Genomic DNA, 15,954 nt, shown 5'->3' on the forward strand with positions numbered 1-15,954 from the left:
TCACGGGCCCAGCCGCTCCGCGGCATGTGGGATCTTCCCGGACCAGGGCATGAACCCATGTCCCCTGCATCGGCAGGCGGACTCTCAACCACTGTGCCACCAGGGAAGCCCCCTTCCACACCCTTTTGAAGGCAGGCTCGCCTTTGTGGCCCAGGACAAATCTTACCTCCTCTGTGAAGCCTTCCCTAACCGGGGAAGTGAGTTCTCACAGCTCTCATCAGACCTCTGTGATACCATAGCCGTGGGGCACTGCAGGATATCTCTTCCTGGGTCTGCCCCGTCCCCTCCCCTGAACTTTGAGCCCCTCAAGGGCAGAGACCATGGCCTATTCACCTCCTTCTCCCTGGTGCCCAGAACAAGGCCCAGTAGTTACTATTGAATAAAAACTGATTAAGCTCCTACCATGTGCCAGTGGGATCCTGTGGTTAATAAGACAAATACAGTCCCTGGCCTCCCCGGGTTCATAATCTAGTGAGGGAGGCGGGCAAGTAGCCAAGTCGTTACAAGCCAGTGTGGTAACTGTTAAGGTGGAAAGCAGGGAAACAGAGGTTGTTGTGAGAATGTTTAGGAACAGATCCTCACCCTGATTTGGGGACCAGGGAAAGCTTCACTTCTCCCAGAAAGTGACGATTGAGCTGAGACCTGACGGAGGAGTAGGAGCCGGCCAGGTGAAGGGGCAGCATGGACAGGGAGAGGGCTGTGGGGAAAGAGAACGTGCGCGGGCCTGGAGACAAGCAGTGCAGGGCGAAGTGAGAACTGCATCCATTCCCACGGCAGCAGAGGGTGGATGCTTATTTATATACGTTGAATGTGTAGAAGGAACCCTAGTTTATCTGTGTGTTCTCAGGGCTTCACTCACAGTAGGGCAGCAGCAAGTGTTTATTGCATGAAGAAACAAGGAGTGTTGTTTCTTAAGACTTCTTCCCCCGTGGGCAGGAAGTGTATTGGTTTCATCTGTACCCAATACAGGTCAATAATGTTTAGTAAATAACTGGATGAGAAACTTTTCCTCTTGCATGGCTCTTGTTTTCTTCCCCAGAGTTTCTTGGCCAAATATTCTTTCAGGCATTACTGACTGGCTTGGTACAGGGTGGAGTAGTGGACTTAGTCTACTGTGTCTTGGGAGTTTGCTAAGCTAGAGATAAGTAAAGGGAAGATAGATGAGGAAGGGACCCCCAGTCCAGCTGCTGAGTGAGCTGACCAGCCAAATGCTCGGTAGAGCTCTGGAGGTTACTGTCAACTGCATTTGCTGAATTGTTTGAGAATACTCAATTCTGCTATAGAAGCAAAGAACACCAATGGAATGGCTGGAACTTATGCATTAAGCATATATAAGTTAGTTATCCGGGTGACATGTTGGACAAATAAAGCAAGTAGAGCAGATGTGTGTGAACATACGTAGAATATTTAGGGTAGACACTAAATATTAATAATACACTGAATATACATGAGGCAGATGAGGCCCTTAGGATTCATCAGATCTTAAATCAGCTACCCACTGGTGATACCCATTCTGGCCTCACATGTCCTCTGCCCAAAAATTGTGAAGAAAAGTCACAGCTGTTCACCAGGATGATTATTAGTAAGCTACAGCTGTGGTCAGACATACTTGCCGCTGTGTTTCTCCTACCAATCAAGTGTTGGGGCCAGGCGGCTTCTGGCTGTTGTATCCTCTGCTCAAACCTCAACTCTGGTCCTCGAAACACCACCATCATAAGTACACCATTTATGGGTTTAATAAACTGTATGATTCCAGCATCTTAATTTGGTCTGTGAGCCTTTCTGTTCCATGACCTTCGGGATAGATTGCCTGGTGGTGTACTTGCTGGCTACCATTACACCAAGGTAATCTCCCACCGGACACAGTGGACCAGTGTCTTATTTGTGAGACGATATGAACATACAGAACAGGTAGCAACTGGTGCCAGGGTAGAGGAAGAATGGGGTCCTTGCTCAGGGGGTCTATCACAGGGCTAGGTCCCCTGATTAGAGGTGAAGGGGAAACCCTTGGTGGACTAGAGCCCGGAGGGGTCTGGTTATATGTTCAGGGAGCATCTACAGAGGCAGCCCCCCTCCATGGGGGTGCTTACTGTGGAGAAAAGTGAGGGGGCCCCCAAGGGGGTCTGCCACAAATAAAAGGCCCCACACATGTACCTGCAACCCAAACCATGTGTAGTGAAGTCTCCCAGATACTCTGGCTGCGGCCTCGGAAGGTACTCAGCTGCGTCTCCATGACCAGGGACTCTCCCAGCAGGAAGATGCGGAACCACAGATAGGAGGCAGAGTGCAGCAGGAACTTCAGCACGGGGATCTTCGTCAGGCGGCCCAGCTCCGGGGAAGGAAGGAGAGCAGGGCTCTCAGAGTCCTCTTCAAATCTCTCCCCACTCTGGATAACTTCCGGGATGCTCAGCCCCCACGTGTCTCCTCCTCTCATTCACTCACTTATTCAGACATTTATGAAGAATGTACTGTATATTAGGCCTTCCCCTTTCATATCTATTTTTTCCTTCACAACCGTATGAGATGGGCATCGTTATTCCCATTTTTTAGCTAAGGAACCAAGGATCACAGAGATAAAGTAACTTTCCCTTGGGGGTCCCACAGGCTCTTCAATCACAACCATGTTAAAAATAAATTCATCACTTTTGATCCCAAACTTGTTCCTTCTCCTCTTCCTCCTGTTTCTCCATCTTAGAAAACATCCCGGCCACCCAGAGCAGGAAGCTTAAAGGCATCTCTGCATCCTCTCTCTCATACACTCTGACAGTCTCCCTAACTCCCGCCCCTCCCCCAATCCATCCTTTACACCACTAGGAGAGAGAGCTTTCTAAAACACAAAACTTATAGGATCTCTCACCTCATTACAGTCTTCCAGGGGCTCCCATCATTGCATAAGGCTCTGTGGGACCCGGGCCCCTGCTTACTTCCCACCACTCGCCATTTGCACTTATGCTTTATCTGCACAGAATTCCTCTCAGTCTTTAATAGTTTGCATTCTCCCTCCTTGGGCTGTTGATGGACATGCGGTTCCTGCTTCCTGGAGCACTGCTCACCCTATTCCTCACTTGACTTACAGGTACCTGGCTTGCTCTTTATTATATCCCCAGCACCAGGCACGAGGCCTGGTTCATAGTAGTGTCTCAAGGAAATATTTGTTGGGTGAAGGAATAGAAATATCTGGGTCCACAAGGGCTCCCAAAGAATTTGTAGGTTGGGGCAGAGTCTCTTTAGGAGATTATAGGGCTGTATATACGACTCAGGCTTTGGAGGCAGAGACACCTCAGTTTCAATCCTGACCCTGCTATTTACTGTGGACAAAAGAGCATTCTGTTCCTTGTGTCTCCACTGTAAACTCCAGGTGCAATGCCTACCTTCCAGGACCACCTCAAATTACCTGATGGGAACATTCCCAAAGTGCCTGGCCCAGGGCCTGGCATAAAGCAAGTGCTCAATAAATGACAGTTATCATTACTTCTATTCTTAGTACCCGGGACTTCGGTGCCAGCCAGTGGCCAAGGCAGAGGAAGGGCGTGGTGAGGAAGATGAGGAAGGAGACCAAAGAGCTTCCAGATAGTGGTGCTCCCATGCCAGCCAGCCAGGTTCCCACGCCAGATGGAGGACAGGACCTGCTGGCAGATGGGGGGTGCTACAAACTAAGCAGAGATGGAGTGAGGAGAGGGGGTGGCCACCAGCCAGGGAGGAGGAAGGGGAGCCAGTTGGGTGCACTGACTTCCCTGCCATAGAGATTGAACCATGTTTTTTTTCTTCCCAGGCCAGGCAGCTCAGAAGAGAGGCAACCCACTTGCCATGTGACCTTGGGCAGACCCCACCCCTCTTTGGGACTTGGTTTCCTAGTCTATGAAGAAGTTGAATTCAAAGATTTTCCTAGGGGCCTCCCTGGTGGCGCAGTGGTTGAGAGTCCGCCTGCCGATGCAGGGGACACGGGTTCGTGCCCTGGTCTGGGAAGATCCCACATGCCGCGGAGTGGCTGGGCCCGTAAGCCATGGCCGCTGAGCCTGCGCTCCACGGCAGGAGAGGCCACAACAGTGAGAGACCTGCGTACCACAAAAAAAAAAAAAAAAAAAAAAGATTTTCCTAGACTCTCCAGATCCTGCATTCTTGAATCTAAGTCAGGCAGTGGTGGGTGCAACTGGGTACCCAGTCCCAGAATCCGCAGGATTCCTTGTCTTCTTAGAGATGTGAGGCACCAGCCTGCATGGTCTTGAGTGGGGAGGAGCAGGGAAAGTGGGCTCCGGTGTCTTGGGGAGCCATTGTGAAGGAAGGTTTTTGGTTAAGCTCCTGGTGGGCTAGGATATCTAGGGTAGGTAAGAGGGAGGAGTAAGGGGTGGGGGAGGCTAGAAGGAGAGCATGTCTTAGGCTTAGGGGGCAGGCATCTAATGCAATGGGGAACCATGGAATCACTTGACCCTTAAGCCCTGAGAGATGTAGTCTAATCTTGCTGAATAGAGTGAGATACTGAAGTCTAACAACAGAAAAAGACCACACCAAACCTACTCAGCAGGCCAGAGGCTGAGCTGAGGGTAAGACCCAGAAGTCTGTTCTGAAGGTGGGGTCTGGGTGGATAATGGGACTTCCAAGGGCTGGGGAGAGCTTAGGGACTTAGACTGAAGGTAAGGAGGGCAGGTGGGAGACGCACAGGATCAAGGGCCTAGATAGAAGGGTGCTCAGAATGAAGATCTAAGAGGGGTCCTGAGGGCAGGGAAAGGACTTGCTTAGGGTTGGAGCGGGGACTACGTAGAGGTGGCAGGGCAAGGGGTCAAGGCAGGGCGGGGGAGGAGGGGGTTGGTAGGGCCCAGCTGACCCACTTCTGGTTGTAGGTGATGGCCAGTCGCAGCCACGCCAGGTTGGGGATGCTTTCCTCAAAGGCCTGGTCCGGACCCTCGGCCTTGGGCTCAGTCTTGCTGTCCTCTCCCAGGTCATCGAGCACCGCAGTGACCTCGCTCTGGTTCCGGCACATGCCCAGCAGTTCAAAGCCGTAGTCCTGGCTCAGCGACTCCAGGGCAATGTACTCGGGCTGAAGGGAGGAAATCCCTGTGCGTCTGCCACCCTGGGGGCCCAGCCCAATTAGGTCAGCCCCCACCCTCCCAAAAGTGGGTCTGGGCCACTCTGTCCTGCCCTCGGCCGTCACTTCCCCACAGCTGGTGTCACCCTGAGTCCTCTGTTCCTTTCTTCCCTTCCACCCCACCTGTCCTCTTGGCTATAACGAGGCACTTCCTGGGTCAACTTTTCTTCTCTGTTGCTGCATCTACCTCATTGCTGAGTCATTTCAACTCAGACCCCTCCGTCACCTTTGTCCACCCCTTGTACTTCCTCTTCCCTGTTCCTGTCCCACTTCTGCTCCTATTCTTCATGCCTTCTTGGGTTAATTGAATTACTTTGGTTGAGCTCCTACCTTATATGAGAGCCCGTGCTGGCAGTTTTAGGAGCTGCAGACACGAGTGGGCAGTTCTTGTTTCCACTTTACCCGTCCTAGCCTCAGTTTTACTTGGGGCCCTAACGCCAGAGAGAATCCAGGCTAGGATTTTAGGAGGCTAGGTCTGAGGCCCAGCATGGTCCTTCAGGTGGTGTCACACTGGGTAAGGTATTTCCCCTATCCAAGCCTCAGCCCCCTTGCCTGGAAAGTGGGGGTGATCATTTCTGCTGCCTCCTTCTGTGGGCTGCTATGAGGATGAGGGATGGTCCTTTGGCAAGGGCTGCTCTTCCCTGCTACCTGTGAAGTGGAGGCTCTTCATTCCCTGATCCTTCTACGACTCTGGAGAAGCAGCATGCTCTTCCCTGAGCTCGTCTGGTACAGGTCACATCCTGCCCTAGGACTCTGTTGATATCCTTGTTTGTTTCCCCACCTAATGGTAATCTTGACCATGGGGACCAAGTCTGCCTGGCACAAAGGGTATGTCAGTGGATGAGTGATGGATGGAACTGGACTGGTGAATTCAAAGCCCCTGACCAGTCCCTGCCTCTAGGCCTCCCTGGCTCCCCTTCACACATTCTGTCTGCACGGGGTTCCTGCACTCATCCCATGTCTACTTATACTAGCCGAGAGTCTTTGCTTGGACTGAATCCCTACCTCAAATATCCTCCCTACTCCTCTTCACTTGTGTTAAACCACCTGGTTGTGTAGCCAAGATTAATCCCACTTCTTCCAAGGAGTCTGCCCTGCACACAACATCTGTAGCTTCCTGACCTCTTTTCTGCTCCTTAGAAGCCCTCTGGTACCATCCACAGAGACCCTGAATGAAGCTGAGCATCCTGGGAGTCTTGTCCGCCTCTCTCTGCCCTCTCTCTCCCTGCTGTGATCACAAGCATGATGCCCCAACACACAATGCTCTAGGTGGGACCACACAGTAGGTATTCAGAAAGGACAGGTTCTACTGAATGTCACCTCTAAGTCTGTCCAGCTGCCTTCCTATCTATGTTCTCTCTCCTCCCTCACGCAGACCCAGGAGACACCTAGGATAGGGTCTGTTCCACCCCCATGAGACTAGGTACCCCTAGAGTGACAGCTGTCTGCAATTGGAATGAGATCCCCCTCAGGGTGGAATTCTGCAGCTCCCCATCAGAATGGAGGTTTCCTGAGAACATCTTTCTGTTGTTTTCCTCTTCCCAGAACACCCACCACAGGCCCGACCTGTGGAAGGACAGATACGGGACACCGAGGGCAGGGGAAGGGAGCAGAAACCAACCTTAAACTCAGGCTCCTTGTGGGCAAGGCGCCTGAGCTCGCAGCTGAGCTGGAAGGCAGCCAGCATGGCGTCCTCGCTGGCCAGTGAGAGGTGGGCGCAGCTGGCAATGCCACGGCAGGTGTTGATGCGGGACAGGGAGAACTGGAGCAGATCGTAGCAGCATGTGTTGCTGCACTCGAGGCAGGCTCAGGAGACGGGGTGGGGCCGGGCGATGCTGTGGCCCTGGTCCATGAGCAGCTGGGCGATCTCATACAGGTCCTTCTGGCAGGCCAGGGCGAGGGGTGTGACACCAGGGGCAAAGCGGGGGCCATCGACTGATGAGTCAAAGAAGGCCAGTGAGAAAGACCTTCTGTCCACCTTGTGGCCCTTCTCCCATTCCAGCCAGGCCAGGAGGCGACGCACCACTGCCGGCTGGTTTGTGTCCACAGCCACCAGCAGGGCCTTGTGGATCTGCCGGAAGTCGAACTTGACACTGGCCAACAGCACATCAGTGATTGCCTCATGGCCCAGGCGGATGGCCAGATTGAGGGCCTCCCTCCAGGAGCAGTCCTCAGCCTCCTCCACATTCTGCAGGGGCCCGCCTGGCCCGCCGTTTGTGGCCTCAACCTGCAACTCCAGCAGCTGCTACACCAGGTCCAATGGCACCCAGCAGCGGAGGTGGGAACTTCAGCTTTCTGTTCACGATCTCGGTCCGTTTAGGCTGAGGCTGGATGAAGGAGTAGAGAGGGTGGGACCCCGAGTCTCCAACCTCCTTTGCTTTGGGGCCTCCCTCACCCTTCCACCTTCAAGCCCTTAACCCTCTATACCCAGGCAACATTATAGTCTTCCTATCCCAAACACACAATAACACAAATTTCCATTAGTTTTAGGTAACACTTATGTAGTGCTTAAGTACAGGTAGTTTTCAAAACCCTTCATAAGTAAGTAACTCATTCAATTCTTAAATACCCCTGTAAGGTAGGATCTATCATTCCCTCTTTAACAGGAGAAGAAGCTGACATACAGACATGCCAAACCACTTAACGAGGTGGGCAGACAGGCAGTCTGGCTGAGGAGGTGGTATTGCTAATTACTCTTCCATGCTACTTCTCAGCTCAGATAGAAATTATTACTAGTAGCTTTGGGATTTCTGGAATCTCTACTTCTTCAAAAGCCCCCAAATGTGGGATATGAGAATGTAGGTAAGTAAATACTTTCCCTCTTTTAAGGAAAATAACAATGCTACCACTTTTATCTGTTTTACTCTGAAATTAAATTCTACATTAAATGTTATATACTCTAGTATATATGGTTTATATAATGTGATCGTCTTTTTTTTTTTTTGGCTGCGTTGGGTTTTCGTTGCTGCGTGCGGGCTTTCTCTAGTTGTGGCGAGTGGAGGCTACTCTTCATTGTGGTGTGCGGGCTTCTCACTGCGGTGGCTTCTCTTGCTGTGGAGCACGGGCTCTAGGCGCACGGGCTCAGTAGTCATGGGTCACGGGCTCTAGAGCGCAGGCTCAGTAGTTGTGGCGCATGGGCTTAGTTGCTCCGCAGCATGTGGGGTCTTCCCGGACTGGGGCTCGAACCCGTGTCCCCTGCATTGGCAGGCAGGTTCTTACCCACTGCGCCACCAGGGAAGTCCCTAATGTGATCGTCTTGTATAATGACAATACAAATGTCCCCCCACCCCAATTATGTCTGTGTAGAGAATACATTTCATTTCCATATTTTCCAGGAATCATTTTAGAAATACCCTTTCATACCGTAATAATGGCTTCTTGTATATTTTTGTTAAGCTGTTAGTAAATAATATCCCATTTACTGGTATGAAGTGTTGATGATAATATTTAGAAGTGTTGATGATAATATTTAGAAAATTGGTCTCGGTTGAAAAATGCATTTTTTTCTTTTAAAAAAAATTTAGTGGCTTAAAACCACAAACATTTATTCTAGAAGTCAGAACTAAATCCTATCATTGGGCTAATGTCAAGGTGTTGGCAGGGCAGGGTGGCTCTAGGGGAGTATTCTTTCTCAGCTTCTAGAGCTATACTCCCTGCATTCCTTAGTTTATGGCCACTTCCTCCATCTTTAAAGGCCCGCGGCATAAGACTCTCCACACCTCCTGAAGATTTGAAGATTAAAGATTAAAAAAATTCTTTTAGTCACCATTTTATTGTGTGGATTCTCAGGTTAGGAGAGTGCCAGAACTGGGTCTGACTGAGGGCCCCTCCCTCAGAACAACTTCCATCCTCACAGGAACCCCCACACACAGTGGGTTCCAAACGTGGGCGGCCTGAGAAGGAGTAGGCTGAAGCAGGACAGGGCTGTGCTGGGAGCCTAACCGCATGCAGGCACACAGATCTGTCCAGGACCAGCTTCCATCTTGTCGACATCCTCTCCCAACTGCTCCTCCCTCGGGAAGTTCTAGAGCTCCCGAACGACAGGTCCAGACACGTCTACACAGGAGGGTCTTTGAACTGGGCTTTTCCCAAGCCCCTAAGCTCTGATCAGGCCTCGGAGCAGGATCCCACCAGGCTCTCCTCCACCAACCCGCCAGCTCTGCCCTTTCCTGCTTTGGGTGGCATTTCTCCTCCCCCACCCCCGCCAGTGCTGCCTTGTCCCTCTCTCCCACCAGGTCCAGCCCATCCTCACTGCTCTTCTCTTCTGGGCCCAGGTTTGGGCCTCCAATGGCTCTCCTCCCACCTGCGGGGTGATGAACACTGCCTGCATGGCAGCTAGCATGTCCCTGCCGCCCTTCTGGGTCAATCTATTGTTTTAATCACAGCCAGAAATGGGACCAGGATGGGGGAAGGCAGGGGAGCTGAAGGCCTCTTACCATGAGGCGGTCCATGGCTGTGCCCACCTACACTGGCAGGGATGGAAGGATGGATCTCCTGCTCCTCTGTCTGCTCCCCTGACTGTGCCCAACTTACTCTTTCCTACCCCTTCAAAACCCCGCCTGGTGCCCTCCCTCTGCCAGGACCAGCTGCTCCCCCTCTGCCCTGTACCCTGGAGACCATGGGAACTGGTGTTAAGTGCCACACAATGAAATCTGGGAAAAGGGAGAGGACATGGTTGCTCAAAGAAGGTGGGAATACCATTTAGAAAAACATAGGTGGAAGGGAGCTTAGTGACCCCCGGTCCAACTGCCCATTGTACTGATGGAGACTGGGATTTGCCCAAGGTTCCACAGCCAAGCTGAGACCCATTCCTTAGTCATTAGCCCATCTGATCCCCATAAAACTCTGAACAGGAGGATGGGATTTTTTCTCTGTTACTGAGGGTTGACTCTGGGCCCAAGATAAATAACTTGCCTTAAAGTCACACAGCAACACTGTTACCTGATTATCCTAGGGAGGGAAGCCCCAGATGATTCTGAGAGTTCAGCTCAGGGGACGCTGGAGGTCAGTCTCATGCTCAAAAATCACTCTCACCTTCCCAGGACACCACAGGATCTTATCTGTCGGGCAGTGCTTTTCTTTTCACTGGGCCTGTTTCCCTCTCAGGAAAATGGGCACGAGGATACACACCACTCACTGAGGGGAAGACGTTCTGGACTGTGTCCCAAAGCCCTCGAGAGATCACCAATTCTACCCCAGAAGTTCCAAAGAAGAGAAAGACGGAGCTGTCCTTCGGAGAGTAGGGTGCCATGGTGACAGAAGCCTTGACAACTGGGAGTGGGGAGCCCAGAGGTGACCTCAGGCAGAGTCCTAAGGGAATGAGTGGAGGGGAGGAGAGAGGGCGGCTTGGCCTCATCAGCCCCTCTCAGCTGTCAAGAGGTCCACTGTCCAGTTTCAGTCACAGAGGGCAGCAGGGGCCAAAACCACAGGACTTCATGGCTCACGCCTGAAGGACCTCCCCACACATGCTGGCATGTTCTTCTATTTCTCCTGCTGAGAACGGCAACCGGCAGATAGGGCACTAGACCACCAGGGTGGTGAGCTCTCAGGGGAGGACACCCATAGTACAGACGGTGATGAAGATGGTGACGAGGAGGGAGAGGCCTGGGGAGGTGGGGAGGTCTCTCCACAAGTGGCAGCATGCTGGGGAAGCATCACAATGCTGAAGGAGCCTGAGGGGGAGAGGAGAGAAGGAGGTGAGAAAACTGGGCCTGCTCCCAGGCAGGTGGCCACCCCAAGTGGCCGGACGGGAACGTCTCTGTCAAAATGCAGCTGTTTTTGCAGGAAATTTACTGGGGTTGAATATTTTATGCCTGAGAGATACTATCCAGTCATGAATCCACCACACATTTATTGAGTGTCTACTATGTGCCTGACACTGTGTTAGGAGCTGAGGGACGTAAGCCCAGGCCTATCCTCATGGTCTATGGTGTCTAGGGGACCACAAATAACTGTGACACAAAGCAGAGGGTGAGAAGTGCTAAGCCCAGAGGAATCAGAATGCTGCAGGAGCTCAGCTGGGAGACATTATCTGAGATCAGAGAAGAATTGGCAAGTAAGTACCATTTGAACTGAGACTTACAGAGGAAGCAGAATGTGGTCATAGAGGAAGAAGTTATGAATGAAATTCTAGGCCCTCTCTGATAGTGTTTTATTTCGCTGTGTTTCGTGTTTCTCCGAGGACAGGGCCGATGTCCCTTCCTTGGCTTGGTGGACACAATGTGAATAGGTATCCAATACAGGTTTGTACGTAACTGCAGATGACAGAGGCCAGGTGTCCAAGTTCACGTTTCCTGGCAGCATTCCCAGATCTCCCATTCCTCCCTCAAGGGATGCCTAGTGCTCCCCCAACCAGCCCTGTGCCCGAGAAGCTTACCTGCACAAATGGGGCACTGTCCGCTATCCTGGACACCACTGCTTCGGGCCTGGGGTCGCTGGTGTTCTCTTTGGCCTGCCTTTGCTAGCCCCCTCTGTTTTGGCCGAGAGTTTGAGTTGAATACAGGCCTGTGAGTAAGAATAGTTGACATTCCAACAAACGCAAAACAACTGGAAGGCGATAGAGCAGCAAGTACAAGAAAAAAATATATTAACATGTTGATGTTGGATTTATATGTAGATGAGCTCCCAAGGGCATGAACTGTGCCCTAAATCATTCATCTTTATATCCCTAGAGTCCAGCACATAGTAAAGATGTGCAACACATGTTCAACTAAATATGGGATACAAGTCTCTTGGTTTTTTTCTTCCCATAAAATGAATCTTCCTAAATTAGTTTTTCATTAAGTTACTCCTCTACTACAAATCTTCAATGGCTTGCTGACATATGAAAATCCCTTGCTACTTGGTAGGTACTTAATAAATATTAATTCAGCTTGGCCCCTCAAAGCATCTACAACATAGATCTGTCCATTTCCTGCTTCATCTCCTATTATTCCTTTCATCAGAGGATGTGTTTTACCCATCACTGTTTTGTTTATTTATTTAATCTTAAAAGTTCATGTGGGAATTTGTATTTTGCTAAATTTTTTATGGAAAATTTAAAATTATGCAAAAACATATATATATTAGTATAATGAACTCTCATGCATCCATCACCTAGCTTCAACAATTCCTTGGGGTTTTAAAGCTGTCTGAATGTCTTTAGGTGGGATCTCTCTCCAACCATTTATACTGTGCCCTTTTCACTCATGTTTATTACTCACTTGGTCCCTGAAAATGAGTCCATGACCCCTGATATACTCCTGGCCATAATGGTCTTGCCTCCTTCCTGCCAAAAAAATTTTTTCCCACCTCCAAGACTTTGTTCATGCCATTGCCTCTGCTTGGCATGCTCTTTCCCTCTTCCATTGTCAAATCTAATGCATCTTTGTTGCTCAAATGTCACCTCTACTCTGCTCAGCGCTCAAAGTGATAGCTTCATCCTCTCAATTCTGTATTACAATGATTTGCGTCTTTTGTCCCTTTACCAACTTTACCAGCTCTTTGAGGACAGGCTTCATGTTTGATTTACTTCTGTATCCTCAGTGTAAGAGGGAGAAATATAGAATTCCAGATTAACAAATGTCCATAAATGACATTTATGAACATGAATGAATGACCATAAAAATTAAGCTCCAAAAGGTCAGCCATCTTGGAATGCTCAGAGTGAGGTAGACTGCTGTGACAGCAGTAACCAAACTCTGAGTGAACACCATCTAAAGGTCACAGGTTATATTCAAGATGGTGCCAAGGCTTCAAAGAGAGAAGATGGCAGGGTGAGTCCTGAGTCACCTCCTAGGCCTCTAGATGAATTAGAGCTGATTATTCCCACTATAGGAACTCACTGAACATTCAACAATTTTTCCTACTCTCTCCCAGATATTGGAGATACTCCACAATCTCTCATAACTAACGTACAGATGTCTGACTTAGCCAGCCCCCAAACTACACTCTAGGCTTGGGGACCCGGAAGCTGTCAATCTTGGATATTTCATTTAGTTAATATTTGGAGGAGGGGTGTCTAGTAGGTACCAGGCACTGTACTAAGTTATGTAGTGGTGAATAAGACATATACAATCTTTTTCATGAAGATGACTTCGATGACTTCATGAAACTGCTTGTTGTTCTCCAAGGATTAAGTGCTTTCTGACCTCCCTGCCCTTGTATATGCTGTTGTTCTTGTGTTTTTTGGCAATAGCTTATTTACCCTGTGTGTCTCCCCACTAAGTAGTGAGTTCTTTGAGGATATGGATTTTTGTCATGCTCATCATCTCCCACACCTCGGAGAGATGCTGGAACACAGTAGGCATAAATAAATAGCCATTGAAAAGAGTAGTTTAGGGGCTTCCCTGGTGGCTCGGTGGTTAAGAATCCGCCTGCCAATGCAGGGGACACGGGTTCGAGCCCTGGTCCGGGAAGATCCCACTTCCCGCGGAGCAACTAAGCCCGTGTGCCACAACTACTGAGCCTGCGCTCTAGAGCCCGCGAGCCACAACTACCAAGCCCATGTGCCACAATTACTGAAGCCCGCGCGCCTAGAGCCCGTGCTCGGCAACAAGAGAAGCCACCGCGGTGAGAAGCCTGCATACAGCAACGAAGAGTAGCCCCCGCTCACTGCAACTAGAGAAAGCCCACGCAGCAACGAAGACCCAATGCAGCCAAAAATAAATAAAATAAATTAAAAAAAAAAAGAAAAGAGTAGTTTATTAAGTCAACATAATTCTAATCAGAATTCCAGCAGAAGTTGCTGGCAATCACCACAAAGTCATCAACCAATAAAGGGCCACAAATTGCTAAGACAATTCTAAAAAGATAGATCAAAGAGGTGGAGAACAACTCTGAAAAGAATTACAAAGTCACAGTATTTCAACATATGGTCTATAGAAACAAGCAAATAGATTCCAGAAACAGACTCATATAAATGGGAATTTACAACCTGTTAAGTTGATTGTAAGATAGAGCACAATTTTGCCAGAAAAAGATGAAGTAATAAATGGTGTTCAGAAAACTGGTTCACACCTAGAGCGATGGGATAAGGAGGGTGGGAGGGAGGCTGAAGAGGGAGGGGATCTGGGGATATATGTATACATATAGCTGATTCACTTTGTTATACAGCAGAAACTAATACAACATTGTAAAGCAATTATACGCCAATAAAGATGTAAAAAAAAGAAAAGAAAACCGGTTCACAATGTGAAGAAAAGTAAAAGCAGATCCCTACCTCATAACATATTTTTAAAATTTTACTCAAATGGATCAAAGACGGAAATATGAAAAATAAGGTAATACAAACAAGGTTAAAATACAAACGACTGAAAGATATTTGTAACACATATAAACTTGGATAGTATTCAGAAGTACTTTTATTTTATTTTTGTAAAGAGGATTCGGGGACTTCCCTGGTAGCACAGTGGTTAAGAAACTGCCTTCCAATTCAGGGGACACGGGTTCCATCCCTAGTCAGGGAACTAGATCCCCCACGCATGCTGCAACTAAGAGTTCACATGCCACAACTAAGGAGCCCGTAAGCGGCAAACAAGGAGCCTGCCTGCTGCAACTAAGACCTGGGGCAACCTAAGAAAATAAAAAAATTTTTAAATTAAAAATTAAAATAAAGAGGATTCAATAAAATAATTTATGTAAATACAAAGGACAGTGCCTGACAGTAAGCTCTAATAAATATCTGTGGCTAATCTTACCTTATAGATAATATTATTAGGAATGCTTTGATAATACGTAATTAGCTGAGTTGAACTGGGGAAAGGAGTTGTGAGAATGTTCCCTGAAGCTCAAAAGTTGACAGTCCTGCTTAGGAAGCAGGGGGTTGGAAATGAATTAGGAAGCTGTAAGTCGGGGTGCAGCACAGTGAATAAGGTGTACAGGACGAGGGTAAAGGTAGGAGCTGGGGACGCAGAGTGTGGGCATAGGAAAGAGTGCGCAGCTGTGTGAAGTGGATCCTCAGGCGTGAGAGCCTAAGAAGCAGTTTGGGGGCCGTGCAAGTTCCGCAAGGCTCTTCAGCTCTCAGCTTCGGGAGCCTAATCCGCTACTTCCACGGCTCCTCGGAATGCGCTGTTCTGTCCACTTCCTTGATGGTCACCCTTCCTCCCTTTCGTCCATTCCCCTCCCCATCGACAACCCCAACGACCCTCACCCGGGATAATGGACCTCGAAGAGCCACCGCTGCCTCAGATCCTGGGCCACAAACCCATTCTCCCGCCAATTCTGCTCTCTGACCTCCGCCTTCTGACCCGAAGCGCCACTCTTCCGCCTCCCGAAGTCCGTGAATTCGTTCTGGGGCCTCAAGAAGCCGCTGTTTCCGGAAAATGACTCCCACCAACTTAAGAAGGCATGTGCTATTGCCAGGAAAATACATTCGGGTGGTTTATATATATTTCACTCGTTACAAATCTCCTCTAGAGAGAGCGGAATTTAAACTTCCGGGTCAGCTTCCAGGCATTCTAGGAAATGTAGTCCTTAGTCTCCACGCTTCACTCCTGTTGCCCAGAGTGAGGGAGCGTCGCGAAAGTAGACGGTTTAGGGACCCTTCTCTTTGGCTCTCCAAAGGGGGAAATTGGTGAAATATTTGCACTGAAAATAATACAAGGCCTATTTCTCATTTTTCAAGAACGCTCCCCCGCGGAAGGTTAGAAGTGTACGGGATCCGTCCCTCCTTGACCTTTAAGTGGGTAGCAGGTAGATGGTCTCTTAGTTCGCCTCAGGTCTCCGCCTGTCTTGGTGTCCCGCCCCCTCTGCCGGAGCCCGCACCGCCGATTGGCTAGGAGCACTTGAGCGGCGGAAGCAGCTGGCGCGCGCGGGGCCTGCGGGGAGGGGGAGAGTTGTGAAGATGGCGGCGGTGGTGGAGGTGGAGGTTGGAGCAGGTGCTGCCGGGGAAC

The 15,954-nt window shown here is 49.7% G+C and overlaps 1 protein-coding gene across 1 annotated transcript in view; it reads right to left on the bottom strand.

Annotated features, from left to right (window-relative positions):
• The window catches only part of LOC102993620 (short transient receptor potential channel 2-like), a 26,700-nt gene extending 11,287 nt beyond the window's left edge, over positions 1–15,413 (bottom strand). The window contains 9 exon segments of the mRNA XM_055082871.1: positions 2,155–2,329; positions 3,488–3,556; positions 3,558–3,653; positions 4,823–5,035; positions 6,705–7,341; positions 7,343–7,410; positions 9,520–10,755; positions 11,460–11,587; positions 15,213–15,413. Of these exon segments, the coding sequence (XP_054938846.1) occupies positions 2,155–2,329; positions 3,488–3,556; positions 3,558–3,653; positions 4,823–5,035; positions 6,705–7,341; positions 7,343–7,410; positions 9,520–9,534 (1,273 nt within the window). The 5' untranslated portion in view covers positions 9,535–10,755; positions 11,460–11,587; positions 15,213–15,413.
• Positions 15,414–15,954: the final 541 nt, after the last annotated feature.

This window comes from Physeter macrocephalus, unplaced genomic scaffold (assembly GCF_002837175.3).
Source record: "Physeter macrocephalus isolate SW-GA unplaced genomic scaffold, ASM283717v5 random_310, whole genome shotgun sequence".
Taxonomy (NCBI): Eukaryota; Metazoa; Chordata; class Mammalia; order Artiodactyla; family Physeteridae; genus Physeter; species Physeter macrocephalus.